Source organism: Hylaeus volcanicus, chromosome 6 (assembly GCF_026283585.1).
Source record: "Hylaeus volcanicus isolate JK05 chromosome 6, UHH_iyHylVolc1.0_haploid, whole genome shotgun sequence".
Taxonomy (NCBI): domain Eukaryota; kingdom Metazoa; phylum Arthropoda; class Insecta; order Hymenoptera; family Colletidae; genus Hylaeus; species Hylaeus volcanicus.
The window spans coordinates 21,528,938-21,550,804 of NC_071981.1; the positions used below are offsets into that span (position 1 = coordinate 21,528,938).

Here is a 21,867-nt window from a genome sequence, read left to right on the forward strand (position 1 = left end):
TATTACATAAGTACATATAAATATATATAACATAAATAGTATATAATACATCAATTATATACAATTGTTTCATGCATTATTCATTTCAGTACCGCGCGACATATTCTTGCATTCAATTGTCTCTAAGCCTAGTTGGTTTGATTGGGTTAGAAATGAGTGCAACTGAAACAAAATTACGTATAATCCATGGTCTGTGCGTTTTGGCAAACCTTTTGATACTGTAGGAGCCTATCATCGCCAACAAAATTTGGTGACTAGTCAGTCAACCGAAAGTAAGATAGGAAAGTACGTAGCCAAACAGACCAGCTGCCGCGAACAGGCGTTAATTGTTCTTGTCGTTAACAGCGAGATTAACCTGTTTTTCCGTGCCTCCCTCGTGAGAAAGTTCGCGATCAGTTACGCTCCTTTCAGTCGAACACTGTGTCCATAAATTAACCTCCATCAAGAAAGAATTTTACGCGTGTAGTTAGCCGAGCCATTATGCTGGCCTCGCGAATAGAACTTTCACTCCTTTTTACTCCCGCGCGCCTAAAAAGAAATTGAGCGTCGAGAATACTGGAGCAAAAGAAAATTTTCCGTTGACGCACGGCCGATACGTCGCTTCTTTCTATTAAATTTTCTTGAACGCGTCGGTCGTCCAGAAATGGGTCACAGGAGTCTTTCATCGAGAAACTAACGAGATTCATTCCAAATGCGTGGCGGTAATGAATACAAGTTTGAATACAATTACGTATACAGTAATACAGAAACGTAATAATATTATTAAAATAGTAAAATAATACAGTGAAATAATGATAATAATAAAAATATTATATTAGAATAAGCACGTAGCGCTATGCAAATGTTTGACATAATTTAAGCACAGCGAACGCAGTAGACGGAATCGGTAACTATGCGTTCGTCTCCGTGCGTCGACATCCACGGAGTTGATTAATTCAATTACGTAATTGGACGCCGAAGATTCAACCAGACCGAAAACGTCGTACATTATTCACGATCTCGTCTGCGAGATTGATATCGTAGTCGTGGAAACGCGTCGAATGAGTAATTGAGAGAGCGAAGAAAGAAATCGCCGAGCTTCGCTTCGACTGGTTGCTTCTGTCTGGCCCTTTAATTAGCTTCGTAGGAATTTTCACGATTATCGCCGGTGAACGTGTTACAATAAACGATGATATTTTACCGATTTTGTCTACCATGCGAAGATATCGTTAGCCAATAGCGAATTCCTCGAATTAAAGACGTTTTAAAGACGTCGATCTTGTCGATCATTCGTCAGAAGTTCTCTTGTCTTCGGCGACAGAGGTTCGACTGTTTTCAGCGATGCTCTTGCGACGTCTGGTATGGAAAGTTAGGTCGAAATCGTCCGGGAATTGGGAACGATAGGTGGCGAAGTCTTCTTGTTTGCAATAGTTGGAGAAGAAGTTCAAATACTGCCACTCCTCGTCGGTGGGTTCTGGCGGCGGAGGTATCCGTTTGGCCCTTTGACTCGATGGCTCGGAACGCCACATTAGAGGCCGCATCTTTATCGTCGGTGGCTCCATGACACGCTTCAAGGAAGCCAGTAACCGAAGCATCAGCTCGAACTACGAAACAGAGAATATCGTTAGGCTCGTGGCTCGTTAGGTTACGTTTACAGGTATGGAAATAATACAGGGTGTCTCGTTATAATCTTTCCACGCGATTATCTCGCAAAATATTCATCATTCGAAAAAAATGTTTAACACTGATTTTTTTTTTCTAGGTGGAGGCGCCTCCGAGATTTAAAGGTCACCTTTGTTTTTTTAAATGGAAACATAGTTTTTTTTCACGCTAGACACATAGCTTATCTCAAGACGAATTCATTTGACCTGTATAATGTTGACCTTGAAATGTCAATTTGAATGACGAATTTTTGTATTTATAAAGTAAAAAAAAAGAAACATTAGCCGAAACTGACCTTCTTGGCCGCTTCCTCCGTTTCCTGCATCGCTTTCAACTCCTGCCGGAAGCCTTCCCTCTCGCAAACCTGCACCACATCCGGCGGCAGCGTGTCCAGTTCCAAGTTGAGCTCCTCGTGGGTCTTCTCGATCCATTTCATCATCGAGAAACTGTCCAGATTGGCGTCGTTCGGCGCGATGCAGGTCTCGTAAGCGTCCTCGATGAACACTTGAAAACGCAGCACTTCGTCGGAGCACACGGAGTCACGAAACATGCCCGCCAAGAGCACGTTCGCGTACTTCTCCAACTCCACCGCTCTGGCTTCCAGCTTCCGGATGGAACTCTGAACAAACGACCACAGATCGATGCACTCGGCTCCCCAACGACACGCGAGAATTCGAAAGGAAATTTTTAGAGGAGCCTATATGGACAATTACTCGAAGCTCGTCGATTTCGCTGACGAGTTCGTCGACTTCCGACTGGATCTGCTCTTCGGCGGTCTCGATCGTCGCCAGCATCTCCGTCATAGGCTCCGCCAACGACTCCAGATGGATCAGCGCGTTCAGGTTCTGGGTTTCTATCGTTCTGAACACTCGAATCAGGTCGAACGGATCCTCGAAGTACATTTCGGTTGCCCCCGCGTCTAATATATCCCGCTCGAACAAATCTGTAACAGGCGAAAATGGCCTCGCGGTTGCTTTTAGATACGTATTCGCTGTCCGTTAAATAATACATTCTTCCGCGATCGCGCGATCGACCAACGCGAGATCTAAAAATAAGTTACGGGTCAAGTCGACGTTGTAGAGTCGCACGAAGGGCGAGAAGGTGACGAGAATCACCTATCAAAGTGTCGAGCGACGCGACTTCGTCCACCATTCTGTATCGACCGAATAAATCGTCCGCGCTGTCGGAGACGATGTTCTCGCCCGACTCGGACCGATGAATCCAGTCGTGTTCCACGCGCCAGGAGATTGGCGACACCTGGTACAGGAACCTCTGGCACATCTTCACCGTCCTCCAATTTTCCTCCCAGAAGTACACTTCTAGCCTGACCTGACCGTATTCCTTCGAAAGCTGGTTCCTCTTGTCGCTCACCTCTTTGGTCAGCCTCATCTCCTCCTCCGCCTGAACCAGGATCTTCATGCTCTCCTCGTGATCCTTCGACAGGAACTCCTCGAAACCACTCACGTAGAGACGATAACGACGCTACGGGAAGAAACGTAACTGATCTTTCCTCTTGTAACGACTTTATAAGATTTATTTTATATGTCGGAATCGAGTCTTTGAGAGAATACTATCACAAAAACATGCAAATCGTGCAAAGCGAATTAAAGACGATTCAATTACGTTGTAGGAAATTCTAATAGAACATTCTAATCGAAATGTTAAAAACGGTCATTTGACCGGTCGTGGTAGGAATAGCGTTAACCCATTCACTTGGCTGTCAAACCTTCGAACATTTAATGTAGAGAATATGTGTGCAACCATTGTTAAGGTAAAATTTGAGGATGGGTGTAGAATTAAGATACGATTTATATGATTTAACTTTTTTAGAGGAGACACTCGTGCGACTGGTTTCGATGACTTCTTTCACAGAACTACCTTACCTTCACCTCGAGAGTACAGTAAAAACTGGATAAATGAAAGAATATGGGGACCCAAACATTGGATTTAACCAGTCGAACATAGAAAAGTGCAGAGAGTGAAAGAGAAAGAAAAAAAGCAGTCGGCAGAATCGTATCCATCAATCAGTCATCTTGCATTTATCCAGTCAATCCTACCTTGCACTTATCCAGTCTCTTCTGCTCCTCCACGAATTGCTGCTCTATACGAATACAGTCGTCCAATGCCTGGCCAGCTAGCAACCTAGTCTTCAGAATCTCGCGGTTGTCGTTCACGTACGTGTGTACAGAAAATCTTTCCTTTACCACCCTCCCAGAGAGTCCTTGGAAGAATTCTGGATCCACGTCGGTAATGGCTATCGCTTCGTCTGGGTCTTTGTGTTTCTTCGCCTCCAACCTCTCGATCTCCACGTCCACCTTGACCGATACCAAGGGAATATTTTTATCTATAACTCGTCAGCGTTGTTCCTTTCTTTAATCCTCAGGCGCTGCAGCTATGTACAGATGTGTAACAAAATACAAAAACGATGCAAATGTAATGTACTAAGCGTTAAGGTTAGCGTTAACTAGTGTTAGCTTCCGTAGAAGCCCAAAATTAAGGTTAAAGCCTAAAGTTAAGTAAAGCAATGTTGTGTTAAGTAGGATGGAAATAATTATATCGCGATGTATGGCTTCAGTGGAATAACTGAAGTTACTAAACAAAGCTCGAGCTCAAGCTCCTTTCTTTAAAACATGTAACGCATAAACTGTAACACATACGCGAAGCGTCCGCAAGATATCGTTTTTCCGTGCTGTTCTGGCAACGCCCTTCCTCTGTTCCAAGTCCGACGTGCGTTTCTTCGCTTTCCAGTATTGAAAATAAGAGAACATGAGGGAGCAGGGAGGGTAAAGGAACGGCGATTGCTCCTCGTTGACATTTCGCGGTTCGCCCAAGTGTTCATGGCCTTTGGTGAAGTAATACCGTGTTCTGTATCACGAGAACAAAACAGAAACACGAAGAGTAATTTTAATGCGTAATTTGTTAGGCGTAGAAAGTGTTAAGCTGCACGCCGTAGTTTGACGTATTCCCACGAAAAAATTGTTCGCGAGAAAAACGGTTTCACGTTTCTGTAAACGCCCTGTACGTTTCGGTCGATCACCTGAAGAAGTTTGCACGCTGTCTGGTGGTCGCCGCGCCCCTCTTACGGCTTTTCCCGCCAATCCTGCGTGGCTTGGAGCATCTCTGCGCGTCGGACATTCTCCTTTGATTCACCTCGTGCTTTATTCAAGCTCAGCCTTTCACCTGGTAGGCTATTCACCTGGAAAAGCTAGCGTTTCCGCGCCTTGCTGCGGGGAAAAATTAAGGAAGTACTCGCATTTAATAAAAACTTAACATAAAAGGAAAAAAACTATCACTGTCAAAACTGTGAAAACTGTCAAAAGGAAGTTTGTCACTCTACTCGATCCCTCGCGGAATAAACTTTTAGAAAGAAATTTGTAATCAACAATAAAGGCAACGTAACTTCTCATTTTTAATGAGAAAAAGCAAACAAAGATCAAGCTTTTATGAATAAAATTCATTCGACGGCCCGGGGCAGCGCGTAATTCGAGGCGAGAAGCGCGCTACTTACTTTTTGAAACAGAAAAGCTCGATTCTCCCTTTGCTCCATCCGATGGAGCCGCGACGTTGAAAACGATAAAAGGGCGGAATTCGATAACCTGCCACCCTCTTTCAGCGACTGTCACCGCTGATCGCGCTAACGTTTCGTTGTCAAGTGGGATTGTTTGGCATGCGCGTTTTACTTCCGAGAGCACTTCGGATCATTTCGTAATTCGTATCGATTGCTGACTCCAATTTATGGAAACTCTGTTGGGAACGAATGGGACGTTTAGAAGAATTTTCAAACGGTAGTAAGTTTACGAAAGAGAGACCTCTTTGAAGTATGCTTTTATTTATAAAATGCTCTGCAAAGTAGAACATTGTTTTCTGTTAACGCAGTACTTTAAGGACAGTACTTTAAGGACGCGCACTAAAAATGCCTTTGCAAAGAAACTTATCGAACCATACAAAAAACAAACTTATTTTTACGTCGACCTAATAGAAAAGCCTCGAATACACCTTCGTCGTTCTTGTTTAATTTAGTTTAATTAATTCTACTCGTCTGTAGAATTATCTCCGAATGTTCACTAAACACCCTGTGTTCGATGAACACCCTGTACTAAACACCCTTATATACACAGTTTCTAAATACAGTATTCGTTGTATGGAAACACGTACGTACTATTTCTTACTCTAAAAAGTTACTAGTAGTTGTTCCGTGAATTTATTTAACGCCTTTTGCCATCTAGTATGCAAATTGCCAATGCCAGATCGATAAAAATCAATGAGCTGATGAACGATAAACAAGTATTTAAAATTGCAAAAAACGACATTATTTTCCGGTTCACCTAATACAATTGAGCGTGACCATCTCGAAACAACTACCTTAAGGGGTTAGTCGTAGTCAGGAGAATGAAAACGGACAATTTCTTGTGTGTGTGTTTTTTTAAGTATTAAATAATAATTTTCATTAATGAAACGTAAATATATCACAAAGTATGTCTTAAAGAACTATAAAAGAATCGTTCAGAAAGAAACACACAGGAAAGTGTCCGTTTTCATTTTCCTGGCTGCGACTAACACCTTAAGAACCGTTAACGACAAACGAAGACAAGGTGCGCCTTATCCATAGCTGATAGTGTACCCCATGGAGAGCATGAGGGTTTCTTTGATAGCTGGGTGGAGCTGTCTCTCGATGTATCTGGTCAATGCTTGGCTAGCACCTCTCAGAAACACGTCCTCCATCTCTCTGGCTATGTGCTCCTTGGACTGCCAACTTCTGCTGTCGTTCTCTAGATCAACCGGAAAGATGTTGTCCAAACTCTCGTCGACGTACAGCTGCCTGGTCTCGGGTGGATCGTCGTCGCTGATCGCGCTATAGCTGTACTCCCTCTTGAAATTAGTCTTCAGTTCGCTGTTGTTCGCGCACGTTAAGAAAATATCCGTGGCGTTCTCCAAACTGTCCTCGCGTTCGGTGCAGTTGCTGGTTTCGTTCGTCCCGAGCCTCTTCCTGGTCAACGCGGTGGCGAAATCCTGAGGAGTGATCGTCGCTGTTGATCTCGAGACCCTCCTCGAGCGACGACCGACTTTCCTAGCCGTTTCGACAGATCCTGGAAAGCGGTGGACGCTCGGAGGACCCTCGAGGACACCCGACCGCAGGAGATCCCTCCTTTCGCGGGATGCCGGCTTGGTGAGCCATACGTTCTTTCGCCAAATGCCCAATTTTGAAACTGGCCGACTTAGGAACCGAGACTGACGCGTCTCGTCCGGGATTACGACATCCACTTCCTTGGAAACGCCGACTAACTGACGTGGCTCCGCTGCCTCGTAGTCATTGACCGGTGGTAGCGACAGCACGGTGAACTGTGGGAGATAACGACCGCTTTAACTTCAAGATTAAACTTTAACTTCAAGATTAATCACGAGAAACTGAAGAAAGGAACTAAATAAACCGAGCCACGTTCGTTACCTCGTCGCGATGGGGATGAAACGGCGGCCACTTGTCCTGCCTCTTGATCTGCTTGTCCAAACGCCTCGCGTGGCAGTCGTAGGCGTAAATAGAGGCGAACCTGGGCTCCAGGAAACTAGACTCCGTTCGAATTCGCATCTGTCCCCTGCCGCGAGCGATAGGATTGGTTAAGAAATCGATGCCCGCTCGACGAAGTCTCAACGTCATCTTGCAGGACTCGGCTGGAATCGGTGGCTGATGGTCTCTCGGCATCAGCGACACCATGCCAGATACCGAGAGGTCGTTGAACATTACTCGTGTCTTCAGGGAATTGTTGCTGGGCTCGTACACGCACTTCTCTACTCTTGCCCATGGATTCCCAGTCTCTGCGTCACCCTGCGGCAGCTGGAACATCGAAACGACGGTTAACATTTTATTTACCGGGAGCCTATTTATAGGCTTTTTAATTGCAGTATTTAGTTATTCGAATTTTTGCAGCAAATTATGCATACGATAATCTTAAGCAAGGATATATTGCTGCTTTATGCAGAACAAGGCCATAGAGCTCATATGGAAGATCGTTTTGTTGCAAATGAAGACATGAATGATATAATGATGGTATAGGTAGGAACGATTTAATGGAATAATAAAGTGGTATTGTGTTGAATAAACCGAGCCACGTTCATACGACAACAAATCACAATGCAGCATAACACAACTACCCTCAAGCAAAATATAGCATGACATTTTATAAGAAACTCTGGAAAATTGGGCGATACCGACTTTCCTGCGAGGATTTTAATGCGATACGCGCAATAAATATTACTTTAACAGCAATCCGGGAGACTGACATCTCAAGTGGTGCAGAACGAAGTTCTTGCTGATAGGACGTTCCAGCTTCTTCCTCCTCCAATCTGTTTCTTCTAACGGAGTCTCTGTGAAGTGCATCCAGGGCACGCTCCAATCTTCCGCCGCAGGCTTCCCAATTCCCGATATTTGCGCGGCCGAAACTGACCGTCAGGAACACCAACGACAAGGCCGCTGGTAGCTTCAACGCCGACATCACCTACATAAACCATAATCTAAAGATCAAAAATTTCCCAAATAGGACTGTAGGATTTTCTTTTTTAATTTATCCAAAAACCTCGCTAATTTGGTGTTTGTACTCTTTACTTCCACTTGCATTATTACTATACTGTGGATTTTATGCAAACTAATATAATAAATGCACGCAGGGCCGGTTCAAAAGTTTTGCAGGGTCTGAATTCACATTCAAATCCTACATTTAAATTTTTCAACGAGAAATTATTTATTTATAAATGCTATTACATATTACATATATTTTTATATGATGATTATTAAATAATAATACTTTGATGAACGCGCTGAATTTGCCTTGCACCGGCTCTGAATACATGCCAAACGTAAAGAAAAGGTAAGTGCAAAGGTAAAATATATTCAATTTATTGTGTGTATATATATAATGTATTATTATGTATATATATACATATACATAAAATATACGTAATGTATGTATGTATACGTAATATGACGCGTACATATTATATGTACATATTATATATATATAATGTGTACACGTCGTATTACGTATACATCCATACATTACGTATATATGTTTCACGTCTCCCGTATTGCCGTAAGTGATAAATGCATAAAATCCGCATTCCGGTCATTACTTCGTCACTGTCGGCACTTTGATATCGTTATTATCGCGTTAACCAAACCCAAGGGGACATCCCTGTGAATCTACCTATTGTAAACAACGCCAGCGATGACATTTCGATGGCAAAGAAGGCGCATCTACGTGGCCGAACGCTATTAAAATATCTCCGCGGACGTATCCTGTAGAAACTCAGTGAATACGAGCCGCTGAAACAGAGCATGAATGCGTCTTCCTTCCGTTTGTTTCAGCGACAATCGAGTGAAACCAGGAAGTATAATTCGGACGCCTTGTTCAACGCGAGCTACCTCCATTCTGTTCGTCGATTGCTATTTAATTCTCCTCGGCTCCGTATCGCGATATTTCTCACCGATTCTCACCGATATTTCTCATCGACAACGGAAACTGCTTTTAGAGATTAATTTCTTTTCAGCTTCGAGATTGCTCTACGAATTCTGCTTAATTTTCTAAACGCGACCCTTTGTTTGGAGCCTAAACTTTAGACCATTGTTAACCACCGACTTGTATTCTCGTGCGTCGAAATGATTTATCGAAGTCACAAGCGTGGAAAACAATGCACGATTTCCCAGCGAGAGATGCAACGCGCCGGGTTTCCCAATTTCCTAATTGGCCGATATCGAAACGCGCTGCCGCTACTTGTATGTATAATAGCGCACGCGAGGTGTACACGCAACTTTTATACGACTCCAGATACGAAATCTCATTGTCTGCACGGAGTGAATGAACGAATCTCGGCCGTACGGAGAATAAGGTCAGTTCAAGTATTTTTGTATGCTAATACGGGCGGATGTGTAGGTGGTGGCCGTCTTGATGTTGATATATTTCGTTTTCCAGACGCTTCCCATGAATTCACATTTTTTTCTCGAATAATTCACCTCTTCTTAACGATAGAAAAAACGCAACCGAATGAAATTCGAGGCAGAAAAACGCGACAAATGAAAAATTGTTGGGAAAGTCGAGGAATGAGAAGATCGAGATTCGATCTCGCGATCTTCGAGATTAGACTTCCAGGCAACTCCTCTATCCCATGTGCCATTTAACAGTCAGAAGTAAATTCCATCTTTGAGACTAATATCGAACAAACAATTATCGTCTACGATATCAACGGTTAATAAACTATCCTACACAGTTATCCACGTACTTTTTCTTTTTGTTGAGTTACGAACTTCCAACTAAACGCAAAGAGTTCCCATTCGACGCGACGCAACTTAAGGAAACCGTCTACGTTTATCGCGAACGAAAAGGCGGCACTAACAGCGCGGTTCAAGAGCGAAAGATGCTAATTAAATTTTATGTACTCACTGAAGTTTCGAAGCGTGATTAATCGTCTCCGATAGGTGGAAAAATCTTATTTCTCCGTGAGATGCGAATAGAGCGTTCGGCTCGCGCCTTCGGATCAAGGCAGATCGAATAACAATGAAAGTGGCTGGATACGCGCGATGACTCCTACTCCTTCCTTTGGTCCTCCTTTCCTTCTTCTTCCGGCGGCGCGTAGAACGCACTCGAAAGCAGCGAGTTTGATCCTTACAAGGGAAGGTCGCGATCCGGAGCACTTTTTCAACGAGACCGGGCTTAAATTATGGGAGCTGATGGGCATAAAAAAAGTGCAAAATATTAGGGGTATCTGGCCAGCCGTTTTTATAAAAAATGGCTTTAAACAGGTTACTAGATATATGGAAACATTCAAGTTCTCAACAGAAGCTGTTTTAGCTGTGAGCGTTACGGTACAGGTTCATGTTCTAAAGTTCGTGGGTTCGAGACTCGGTAATGGACATTTTTTTTCCAATTGCATTTTTATTTCTTATTTCTCTTTTTACTCACTGCTACATAAATAATATATAAGAATTATAATACTCACTGCTATATAAATAATATATAAGAATTATAAAGTATAGGATGTGGAGTACAATTTTTAATAATACGTCTTTTATTAATATTAATATTAATATTGATAATAATTTATTAATAATAAATACGCCACATCCCATACATTTATATGTTTACTTTTTACTTCTACTATTGCTATATTATGTATTGCATGTACTCATTATAATATTATGTTCGCGTCTATATTATTTACAACTTTATTAACATAACTAATACATAGTCTATTAACCCTTTGAATGCGAAAAGCGTATGAATGCCCTCGAGAAACGTTCGCGAAAATTTTATTTTGCATAAAGATCCCCAGTCTAATTATTTATCATATATTATATGTACGTATCAGAAATATATTTAGGTAAGGACATACTAGTTTTCAAACTTCCTATAAGTTGTTATAATAAATAAAACTCGAATAAAACAGCGTATCATATTTTTCCGCCAAATACATACATGTATTTATAAATACATAAGTATTTCCTGTTACCCATTTTTTTTTTTTTGTGATCTTAGCAATTTATGAAACTTATTTACTAATTTAATTTAATTTTCAGACGAACGAGCGGAATCAACGCGAATCGAAAAGCAAGGAAATTAAATCGTGTAAATAATAAATCGACTCGCGATATAGTTGATCGACACGACCTCGAAATTCGAGGGTTGGATAGTCGATTATTTCTTTGTCCTATGATCGGAGTTGAAAATAAAAATAATGCAAAAATTTGTTTGTCACGAGTGCCTCGTTGTAGATCATGTCGTAACTATGATCGTTCGTTGAATATCTCGAATCCACGTTTACATCATTCGCTAATTTAATGCATCTGCTTTTGAATTCTTGATGAAGACGCGTGTGCAATTTCTAGGTTATGTACGTAAGATGTACGCCTCTAGAAGAAACCTGTGTTTATTTGTCATAATTTTAGGTAAGTCGTGAATGTTTTCATTTTTTTTTTTATCGCGTTTCAATTGTAAGGAGCAGCCTGTAATTTTTCTTCTTGTTTGTTTAGTTCAAATAATAAATGTGTTGGGACGAATGGACGAATGCGAGGTGATACAATCGATTCCTTCAAAAAATTCGGATCAAGAGAATGATCCTGACCCAGGAGAAGGGATACAGATAGAAGAGAATAAAACCATCGAGTCGAACGTGACAGTGAACAATTCTTCCTCCAATGTGACTAAAGTCAATTGTTTGACGGATAAGGTCTATGGACCAGTAGAGGTAACATTTCAACATTGGCGAATATTTTCTTTGTCATCTATACATGTATAATTGCTGACATTATTGTAGATCGTCAATGCTACCAGGTTAATGAAATTGTTAATGTTAGAACCTGGTTCAACGAATAGAAGCATAAACAACAAGGAAGGTAGACTATTACCAGGAACATGCGTAATAGTATTATTCTACGCGAGATGGTGTATATTTAGTAGTCAAGCAGCACCGCATTTCAATGCGATACCACGCTCGTTTCCACATATCAAAGCAGTGGCAATCGATGCTATAAAATATCAACAGTAAGATTACGAAATATTGAACTACATTTAAAAATAACGTAGAGAACGTGATTACATAAAATTGATGCATTTTGTGTTCTTATAGCTTCAATGCTCAGTATGGAATTGTCGGTGTTCCTACGCTGATGCTTGTTCACAATGGGAAACCTGTGGCAAAGTTTAATGGAACTGTCTACAAGCTCGAATATTTTTGGAGGTTTATAACGCACATAACTAATCTACAATCAAATGGATCGCTATACGTTACATCTTTGGATTTTGCTGGTCCTGTTTCTAGTACACCATCGAATGAAACAGATTACTGTCTAGTTCTTTCGTGGGTCTTCATCGCAACGTGTGCATTATATTTTACATTGCAAAGCCGATGGTGGCAGCAGTTTGTTGAATTAGTCCAGAACACATGGCGTGAAAGTAATGCACAACACGAGCATGTTGACTAAAACGTTAAAAGAGATTATTTATTGTTCCATACACAACGGCATGACATAAAATGGTACTCATGGTATTAACAGATTATTAAATTACGTGATAATATTTGTGGTAATTGTTAATTAAGACAATGTAAATATATCCTAATAAATAAGTAATATAAATATTGTTTAGAAAACTAGTTTGCTTAATCATTATTCAGAATAACTCGTCTTTATTTTGTACATTCATTTATTTATGTATAAAAAATTCATGTATATTTGTAAATGAAATGATAATCCTACGAAGTTTTAAAAAAAAATAACTTAATATCTCATTTTCCTTATGATTACCTTGATAAAAAATTAAATAATGAGTGTAAAAAATAATAAAATTTATTAGCGCATGCGTGATTACACTAATAAATACCTTTTAAAAATATTTAATTTTAATTATTTTTTTTGGTATTAGTGGCGCCATCTGTGGCAAACCGCCCAAGTTTGTCGAGAAATAGTTCCAGTTTCTCACCGATAGATGGCGCCACAACTGGAAAAGCCTGGTGAAAAAGTTAAATGCAAAAAACATTAGTTAAACTCAATTCAATAATGATTTTAAATTTTACGATGCTTTTAGTATTGTTAAACTGTCATTATTTATTGTATTAAAGCTGTTTTTATGAATATTAAATAATAAAAAAACTACGTAGCGGTGGCGCCATCTCGCGGTAAACTGCTCAAGTTTGTCGAGAAGTAGTTCTACTTTTTCACCGCTAGATGGCTAGATGGGCGTTTTCCCACCGATGGCGCCACTAGTACTAAAATCCGCTCAATGAGCGGCTTAGTGAGCGGTGGTTTTTCCGAATGGCTCCTATTGAATGAAGTTTAAAAAGAAATCGAATGGCGCGTACCATATTTATAATATGATAATTTATCTACATGTAAAATAATGGATTCAATAGAACCTTTGGTAAGTATGAATGTGATACATGAAATTATTAACTGATGTACGAGTCGACGTTCGAACAGTTAAATAAAAATTAAAGAAAGAATGATTTGTAGTACTAACTTTTAGGTTAAAATAAATCAGTATTATTGTGAAATGAATACACATCGTTAAGAAGTAATCGTGTTCACCAAGTAGAATCACGTGTTCCACGAAAAGAAAGGAAGAAGTTCGTAAAAATGATTATGCGAAAAAAAATCTGGCCTCGCACATTAAGTGACTTCCTTTCGATGACTTTTATATTAGCAATTGTGCCTCTGTTATATTGGTTTGAATTATGGGTGGTTTTGCCTACAGTGCATGAAAGTGAAACATTATTATACATTGGACATTTTCTCTTTGGAAACTTTATCATGCTGAACATAGTTGGAAATTTCACATACACAGTTTTCTGTGACACCAGTACCAGAAGAGATATCATGCCAATAAGTGCTGCGAATACTAAAGATGGTTGGAGGCTGTGTGCTACTTGCGAAACTCTTGCACCCCCACGTTCATGGCACTGCCCGATATGTGATATTTGTATTTTAAAAAGGGACCACCATTGCATTTTCACTGGTTGTTGTATTGGTCACTATAACCATCGATACTTCATCATGTTTCTGCTATATTTATTTATAGCAACAACATACAGTTTTTGTTATAATAATATTTTTATTTGGAATCGAATTCATTTTGAGTTTCCTATGTCAATTATAAAAATTATTTTTCCATTAGCAATATTCGTTTTTGGATTCGATGGATCCATAGATCAATTTTATTTACTTTTGTACATTGTATCTGTAGTAGGAATGTTATACACAGGTGTCCTGTGTATTTACCACTTTCGTTTAATACTTAATGGTAGTATAGCTAATGAAAGTAATAAAAGAATTTATATATATAATTTAGGGTGGAAACAAAATGTAAAAGAGGTGTTAGGCGATCGGTGGTATTTAACATGGATAATTCCTTATGTAACATCTCAATTACCACATAATGGTGTAGTATGGGATACATCAAACTCGTGGCAATATGCTAATTCTAAAAATAAATAAAATCTGTTTATCTAGCTTTGTATAAAAACATATAGAAAAGTGAAATACATAAGTAATTATGTACAATTTATCAAATAAAATAAGCTGCAGTTTAGAATTTTATTCAAATGTTAACCTTTATTTCAATATTTACACATAAAAATTAAAAAAACATGTTGTGCAAGGGTTTCTATTCTTACTTTTATTCTCTATTGAAAATATTATAAATGATGATAGAATACATGATTGTACATTCTTAGGACTAGTTTAAAAGTACATGTATCATTTAATGTTATACAATGAACTTCAATGTGTCTTATGACCTATTTTCTACTGAAACATAATCGTTTTAAATATATGATAATATGCGTATCAAACTTTGAACTTTTATAGCTGCAATTAAGTAATATTATAAGAAATTTTCGACAAAAAAGATAATCATTACAAAAATTGTATATGTTAAATTTACTTAGTTATCACGTTTTTTAACTTCGGTATAATAATTTCAAATATACAATACTTGTATCAAACAAGAATAAATACATCCCCATTACGAATTACATGTAATAAGTCATCACCTTTTAAAATGCAATTAAAACTTACTTTAAGCTACAACCACAACATTCTTGTGAAAAAAATAATATTGTGACAAAAAAGAATAAAATATGTACATATAATATATAAATAGCTATGCTTTGATCATTTTCTTTCCAATTTCTTTAGAATGTATTTCTTTTTAACTTTACAAATTTTGATGAATAAAAATAAAAGTCATACTTTCCCAAGTAAGTTAACGTACGCTCTTTTTCTGTAGGTCCTTTTCACAGCAAACTTTACACAGCCTAATATAAGTATGAGAGTAGATGTAGCATATAATACAACACAAATACTTATGTCAAAAATTGTAAAATCCCATCCAAACTTTTTACTATTTGAGTATTTATTCAATACAAGTCTTTCCTGTCTTATTTTCATTTTATCACCATTATCCTTATGTTTGTTAGTCGAGCCATAATAATTGATTCCTTTATAGGAATACTTTGTTTTAAGATAATGTAAAATGTTTTCTTCATTCCAAGTACCATTTTCGTATCTGCAATTTGGACAATGCTTTGCTGCCGGATATTGAATCTTTTTGTGTTTAGGGTCTTCTGTACCGTCGCCAGACAATCTTGCATTTACTTCATTATGAGCTGACCATAACCATAGTATGCTATCGTTCGTATTAGATACATCGAACATTTTCTTTTTTGCAGCCATTTCTATAAAATGTTCAGAGCAATCCGCGCATCCAAAGAACTGTTTGATGTATCCATGCATTGCTTCTAGTATTTTTCTTGGTTCGTGTTCGGTATCTTTGTGTTTAATAGCAAAATTGACTGTAAGCATATGAAACATTGTCCAAAGACCGCAAGTGTATCCACGATATCCTTCCTTGCTTCCTTTGCATCCAACCCACTGCGAGGGCCCTGAATATACAGGTGACATTTCTTCTTCTGTAGATTTTACTATTTGACTAAATTCCTCTCCAGATATATTACTTCTTCTTTTAACTATATCGCGAATAATTTCTAAGAAGATATTGCTGTGTCTTAGAGGAAAGCATTCAGCTAACACACTCAGATACTTTTGTAATGCATCCATCTTTTCGTCTTTTATTACTTTATGTAATGGAATTTCATGACTAATTGAATATCTCAAAGTATTCTCTAAATCTAACTGATACAAGTGATCACCAGTTATCTCTGTATTTTCTGGTTTTTCCGTTTCATGGGACTGCTTTGGAGCACTAATACTTAATTTATGATTTCCAATTTCTGCAGACTGATTTTTCGTAAGAACATGCTCTTCTATATGTTCTCCTTTCGAAATCATGTATTCTTTAATAGTGTTATAAGTGCCTTCCCTTGTGGGTATTCTGATTTTAATAGATTTTTGTGTGTCATTACGATTAAAAACTATCAACCTTGGAAAATTGGTAATTTTATTTGACTCGCATAATAATTCATTATCAGATGTTACTCTTCTTATTTGCAGTGAAGGAATCTTATATGTATCTAATATAACTTCTGCACCCAAATGCGAATCTGTCTTTTCGAATAGTAAAAAGAAATATTTTACACTATTTTGTACAGCTTTCCAAATATTTGTGGTTTCATAATTTCTATAATATTGTAGTGAAAAGAGTAATTAATTTTATTTGTAGAGAGATAAATATACATTATAAAAATATGAACATCTACATACCTGTATGGTGTAATATTAGGCCATGAAGTACCGCGTCCTTCTTGCTGTTCTTTTTCCAACAAATCAATTAAATTATATCTAAGCTCATTCACATTATCATATTTTTCCATCAACAATCCTAATGATGATGGATGAGCATTTACAGAAAAATATTTAAGCATTGGATAATGCATAATTTCATATTCCCGACAAATTGGGTTATTGTCATCATCTGCACAATCTATGGCAGCGATGGCTACAATATCTCTCCATGCTAAAAAGAATAACTGAAATAAATTATTTGTAAAGTATGTTTACTGTTATATATGTATAATATATACTCAAAAAGACAACATTAACAATATTTATATGATGCTTTATATCTACTGCTTATTTAAAATTAAAACATAAACAGCTGTTTGGAGTGTTTACTAAATATGATCTCACATATATTGTCGTTAATAATTGACATTGTACTTTTTACAAATTCATACTTTAAAACAATGACAGTATTTACCGTAAACATCATTAGCGAAAGCTTTCCATAATGGTGCAAATCGGAAGCAAAAGCCGCACCAACTATTATAAAATTCGACTAACCATCCTTTGGTGTCTCCGTAGATAGACGACTTAAAATTAGTGACGTTTAAGATAACCACATTATCACTGGCATTATACAATCCGTATGTAGGTATTTGACTTTGGTACGAGTCTTGTGGCGGTGCGCCGTTACAATTTACTGTTATTATACTGATTAAACAAAATTTTAATAACAGATCAACATCAAAGTGTTCCATGTTTCCTTATGACAATCGTACATACGGTTTTAGACAACAATTATAACTCCGCGTTTCTATGATGGCGCTTCACTGTGACATGTTTTGCAAACGGGTTTATTTTCATGAGTTAAGTGTACTAGACCATATGAACGCGGCTGTTTGTTTATCTTACATTCAGAAAGAAATTTTGTAAATAAAATTTTATTTATATTAGGATGGTATTGTAATATTAGCGCATACTAGTTAAATAAATGGATATTTATTTTTTAATTGTAGACTTAAATTTATATTAATCGAGAACAAACAGAAGTTGAATAAAATCACGGATTACAAATATAATTGAATTTGTACAAAATAGTTATTAAATAAATATATTTTAATTATATTCTGTTCAGTGAAAAAACTATATAAACAAAACAGGATGTTGAAAATGATACAAATTACTATTATATTACGCATTAAATAAACCAGAATCTTTCCTTGAAAAATTCTTTGATTTTATAAGTATTCAGAACATTAAATCGCTTATAAATAAAAAAAAAATCTGTAATCAAAGACAATTTTTTTTAAAGCTATGTAAAGACAAATTCTAATTAATCATTTATATTAAAAACATCGTTTATTAGCTGTTTCAATATGAATAGCCGCTGCTTATTCCTATATAAAATGAAAACAATAGGACATCACCCTTAAGGATATAGGAGGTTTTGGGATGGTGGAGGGAATGGGGACGAAGGTATATACGTTTATTTATTTTATAAACACCTAATTACGGATATACCATGTAACCAAACCAACTGATAAAGAATATGATCGGTATAAACCTTGGAGCACCTTACGCTCTTCCCTACTTATAAAAGATTTCGATGGTTCTTGAACTTTTTCTTAAACGTTCGGCCAGTTTCAACCCCCAACCACTGGGGGCCTGACGATCAACGATTTCTTACTGTCTTGAGGCTTGCTTTTTACAGAGTGCTTGCAGTTCTTCTAGGCTTGAGACTTCTCAGCCGGAAATGAATGCGATTCGGATCATATTCTTTGTCACAAGCGCGAAAAACCCTTCAGATCTTCAAAATTCGAGCAAGACAAACATCTTCAGATATCTTGTCTTCGACTTTTCAAAACTTTCATTTTTTCAGAGTGAAACTTCAAACTTCCCTCTATCATCCAATACCTCTTGATTCAAAACCTTATAAACAAACAAACAGGTTAGAGAACTTACTTCTATTTTTAATTTTATTTTTTTTTTTTGTTTTATATCGTTCTTTTTCTGTGTGTAATGTGTTTCTCGTTTTCCTTTCTTTCTTTTCACATATAAACATTAAGGAATACCACATTTTCCAGATTCATACCACTTTTTTTGTCAGTGATAATTAATGTCCAAATTGGCTGGAATACAACTTTTAAGCAAATAATTAAATCGTCAAAGGAAAATAGAAACTCAATTATATTCCAACCTTCACATTATAGTTATTACTGTTACAATAACGTAAACCTTATCTTCATAAAGCTGTTTAGGAAGCAATAGAAACGTTATGAAAATAAGGTTTTTTTTTTAACGTCCATTCTAACCTTACTGTTTCATGCAAAGAATATGCTACACTCCTTTGCATATTATGTTCTCATTCATTGATATTGTACAATATCGTTATTTAAATGCTGTATATTAATTGCATATGATGCAGAATTATGTAAGGTAAGAATAGTAGTCAGAATGTAGCGTTTGCATTTTTTGACCCGGTACAGTATTGTTAGAAGAAATTTGAGGTCAAAGGGTCAAGTCACACAAATGGTCTCCCAAACACCTGGCCTCTCGCATCACACTCGTGTCACTTAATATCGACCTGAAATTCATTAAGCAACAAAAACTATGATTGTTTGACCCAGGGTATGGGTTACACTTAGTTACTACCGTACGATTTATTGGATGCATTTCTTGATGCTCCTGTCTTCCATTCTTGCTAACTTAACTACTTATTTGTACTTAGGCATTTTGTTTGAACTAAATATAAGCGGTCTACTATTATATTAGCCTTACACATTTCACTTCCACTCGGAACGTAAAAACTTCAGCCTTCTCAAGTAATTTAATACAATTGAACATTTAAAAATAGGTACGTTACTTTTTACGTTAAAATTATTTAAAAACCAATTTTCATTAGATTTATAGGTTCGTATTGATAAAAATATTTTACCGTCATTACGTACTTTAACGTGTATTTGAAAAGTTTCATCATTAGAGGTGTATTATTATATAAAATAATTTAAAACCGGAACTTTTATGTACGAGTTAACAATATTAATGTACTTTAATATTGGTACAGTAAGATTTGGCGAATTATACAATATCAAATCAATGAGTTCTTGATTCTGTATTTTCCTAAACGTGGAAATTCAATTAATTGTATCATGTAATAAAAATGTTGAAAAAAGACACATATCTATGTAGACTGCTTATATTAAACTATGGTGTAAAAGGATAAACAGTGAACTTACGTGGTGGTGTATAGGAGCGTGATCTAGACCTGTCATAGCGTGAACGTCTGCGACTGTAGTATGGGCTGGGTGAACGTCGGTAGCTTCCCCTGTAACTGCTTCTTTTCCAGAACAAATCAATTTTGAATGTAAACTTAACTTAATATGTTGAGTTACCATATTCTATAAAATACAGAGACAATTTATATTTACTCTCTACGTCTAGGTCCATCCCATCCTCTGTCGTGTAGGTGTGTAGGTTTTCCCATGTAAATTCCAGGAGTAGGCGTATGAGCTCGCTGCGTGATCGAGAAATCTACCCTTATTCTTCGACCATCAATTTCCATTCCTGTGCATTGTTCTTTTGCTACTTTAGCATCTTCAGATGATTCAAAATATACAAAGCAGAATCCTCTAGAACGTCCGGTCTGAAATAAAGCTTTATGTAAACCTTTGAATGCATAAATGTGTGTGTGCATATATATATGTTAATGCATAATTATTCTATGAAATTAAATATACATGTGATCAGAGGCCTTTAACATATCATATAAACTTATCGCATGAAATGTTCTAAATCTCTGACCAAATTTGCTATTCCCCACATAACACTTAAGGGGTTATATTAATGCTTAATATCAGTCTTTTCTATTTTTAAGTTTATAGTATGTCAATATATTAAGTACCTTTGCGTCGATTACAACTTGCACACGTTCGACAGGTCCATATTTGGAAAAGATATGATGAATTTGTTGTTCCGTCGTGAAAATGGAAAGTCCGAATACACCTAGGCATCGGGAAGGACAGGGGTTGTCCCTGTTACCAACGTGCCGTCGTCTAGACGACATAGGACTGCGAGAGTGTGAGCGATAGATGTTCCTGTCGCGTTCACGGGAATAACGGGAGCGTGAGTATGAGCGAGATCGGCTTCGAGAATACCGTCCACCCCTGTAAGGAGAACGACTACGACTGCGACTACTACCACGATGACCTGCACTGGCATACTTGTTGCTACGATATGATTTTCTTCCTCTTGATACAGAACGGCTACGTGATCTTGAATATTCTTTTACCGGCCTATGGGATTCCTTGCGTTCGCGTGATTTACGTGATCTTGAATGTGAACGCGAATCTCTCAAACCTCCGTCTGCTGTTCTTGGTCTTCTAGGACTTGCGCTACGACTACCGCTTCGCTGAAAATAAACTTATCATAAATCTCCAAGGAAATTTTAGTTTACTTTTAAGCTTAACCTTTCAATTGATCACGAAGGATAATATATTTACGCTAACTAATATATAATGGAATGATTAAATATTAGAAATGTAATTTTGATTAATACTGAAATCGATTTTATAATAAATAATGGAAAAACATCATTAGAATTTATAACACACGCTTGAAATATAGTTAAACGTTCATCGATCGATAATGGCTGTGGCCAGCCGCATGTTGTTGCAATTGTAATATTTATGATGTTATACTAAAAATTATATTTTTAAAAAGAAATATGTGAATTACCTCGATATCACTCATTGTGCAACTTTAAACGTGAATAAATGTAGTGGCAAGTACTAAAAACCGATGAAAACGTTTGGAATAATACACCGTAGCGTCTCTGTGCAATAATGGCGTACAATCTTTATGCAGTTTCAGCGGGCAACAACCGGAAATGATTCTAGGTGGTATACAAATGCGAAATACCCCAACATCCGCTGTTGCCAGGAAACAATTGTTAAAATTGTAAATGGCGATAATTTCTATGAAATGGCGCCAGTTTTAATGTAAAACAATAT

General features: G+C 37.4%; 6 protein-coding genes across 11 annotated transcripts; 2 read left to right on the forward strand and 4 right to left on the reverse strand.

The window, feature by feature from the left end:
- Window positions 1-108: 108 nt before the first annotated feature.
- On the reverse strand, window positions 109-6,001 carry LOC128877933 (uncharacterized). Its single transcript, XM_054125618.1, has 7 exons — window positions 4,679-6,001; window positions 4,299-4,506; window positions 3,699-3,956; window positions 2,757-3,123; window positions 2,355-2,584; window positions 1,937-2,260; window positions 109-1,583 (listed from the first exon to the last, which is right to left on the reverse strand). The coding sequence occupies exons 1-7, from the start codon at window positions 4,774-4,776 to the stop codon at window positions 1,266-1,268; spliced, it is 1,803 nt and encodes a 600-aa protein (XP_053981593.1). The 5' UTR covers window positions 4,777-6,001; the 3' UTR covers window positions 109-1,265.
- Window positions 6,002-6,222: 221 nt separating this feature from the next.
- Window positions 6,223-10,822, reverse strand: LOC128878196 (uncharacterized). The gene is made up of 4 exons (XM_054126206.1): window positions 10,071-10,822; window positions 7,893-8,132; window positions 7,088-7,471; window positions 6,223-6,981 (listed from the first exon to the last, which is right to left on the reverse strand). Exons 2-4 carry the CDS (start codon window positions 8,127-8,129, stop codon window positions 6,241-6,243), a joined length of 1,362 nt encoding a protein of 453 aa, XP_053982181.1. The 5' UTR covers window positions 8,130-8,132; window positions 10,071-10,822; the 3' UTR covers window positions 6,223-6,240.
- Window positions 10,823-11,285: 463 nt separating this feature from the next.
- LOC128878010 (thioredoxin domain-containing protein 15) lies at window positions 11,286-12,826 on the forward strand. The gene is made up of 4 exons (XM_054125767.1): window positions 11,286-11,572; window positions 11,657-11,871; window positions 11,941-12,167; window positions 12,253-12,826. Exons 1-4 carry the CDS (start codon window positions 11,488-11,490, stop codon window positions 12,605-12,607), a joined length of 882 nt encoding a protein of 293 aa, XP_053981742.1. The 5' UTR covers window positions 11,286-11,487; the 3' UTR covers window positions 12,608-12,826.
- A 596-nt stretch (window positions 12,827-13,422) lies between these two features.
- LOC128878185 (probable palmitoyltransferase ZDHHC24) lies at window positions 13,423-14,716 on the forward strand. 2 transcript variants are annotated; one of them, XM_054126180.1, is made up of 2 exons: window positions 13,423-13,541; window positions 13,647-14,716. In XM_054126180.1, exon 2 carries the CDS (start codon window positions 13,757-13,759, stop codon window positions 14,612-14,614), a length of 858 nt encoding a protein of 285 aa, XP_053982155.1. In that variant the 5' UTR covers window positions 13,423-13,541; window positions 13,647-13,756; the 3' UTR covers window positions 14,615-14,716. The 2 variants fall into 2 exon arrangements, with proteins under 2 accessions (XP_053982155.1, XP_053982156.1); XM_054126181.1 differs by having other exon boundaries at window positions 13,460-13,541; window positions 13,634-14,716.
- Window positions 14,717-15,364: 648 nt separating this feature from the next.
- Window positions 15,365-17,737, reverse strand: LOC128878182 (sulfhydryl oxidase 1). 2 transcript variants are annotated; one of them, XM_054126174.1, is made up of 3 exons: window positions 17,337-17,737; window positions 16,841-17,093; window positions 15,365-16,757 (listed from the first exon to the last, which is right to left on the reverse strand). In XM_054126174.1, the coding sequence occupies exons 1-3, from the start codon at window positions 17,614-17,616 to the stop codon at window positions 15,365-15,367; spliced, it is 1,926 nt and encodes a 641-aa protein (XP_053982149.1). In that variant the 5' UTR covers window positions 17,617-17,737. The 2 variants fall into 2 exon arrangements, with proteins under 2 accessions (XP_053982149.1, XP_053982150.1); XM_054126175.1 differs by having other exon boundaries at window positions 16,841-17,106; window positions 17,337-17,487.
- A 458-nt stretch (window positions 17,738-18,195) lies between these two features.
- On the reverse strand, window positions 18,196-21,742 carry LOC128878183 (transformer-2 protein homolog beta). Of its 4 annotated transcripts, none has more exons than XM_054126177.1 (5): window positions 21,593-21,742; window positions 20,760-21,266; window positions 20,287-20,501; window positions 20,095-20,192; window positions 18,196-18,787 (listed from the first exon to the last, which is right to left on the reverse strand). In XM_054126177.1, exons 1-5 carry the CDS (start codon window positions 21,605-21,607, stop codon window positions 18,762-18,764), a joined length of 861 nt encoding a protein of 286 aa, XP_053982152.1. In that variant the 5' UTR covers window positions 21,608-21,742; the 3' UTR covers window positions 18,196-18,761. The 4 variants fall into 4 exon arrangements, with proteins under 4 accessions (XP_053982152.1, XP_053982154.1, XP_053982151.1 ...); XM_054126179.1 differs by having other exon boundaries at window positions 18,196-19,442; XM_054126176.1 differs by having other exon boundaries at window positions 20,095-20,195.
- Between the last annotated feature and the right edge of the window lie 125 nt (window positions 21,743-21,867).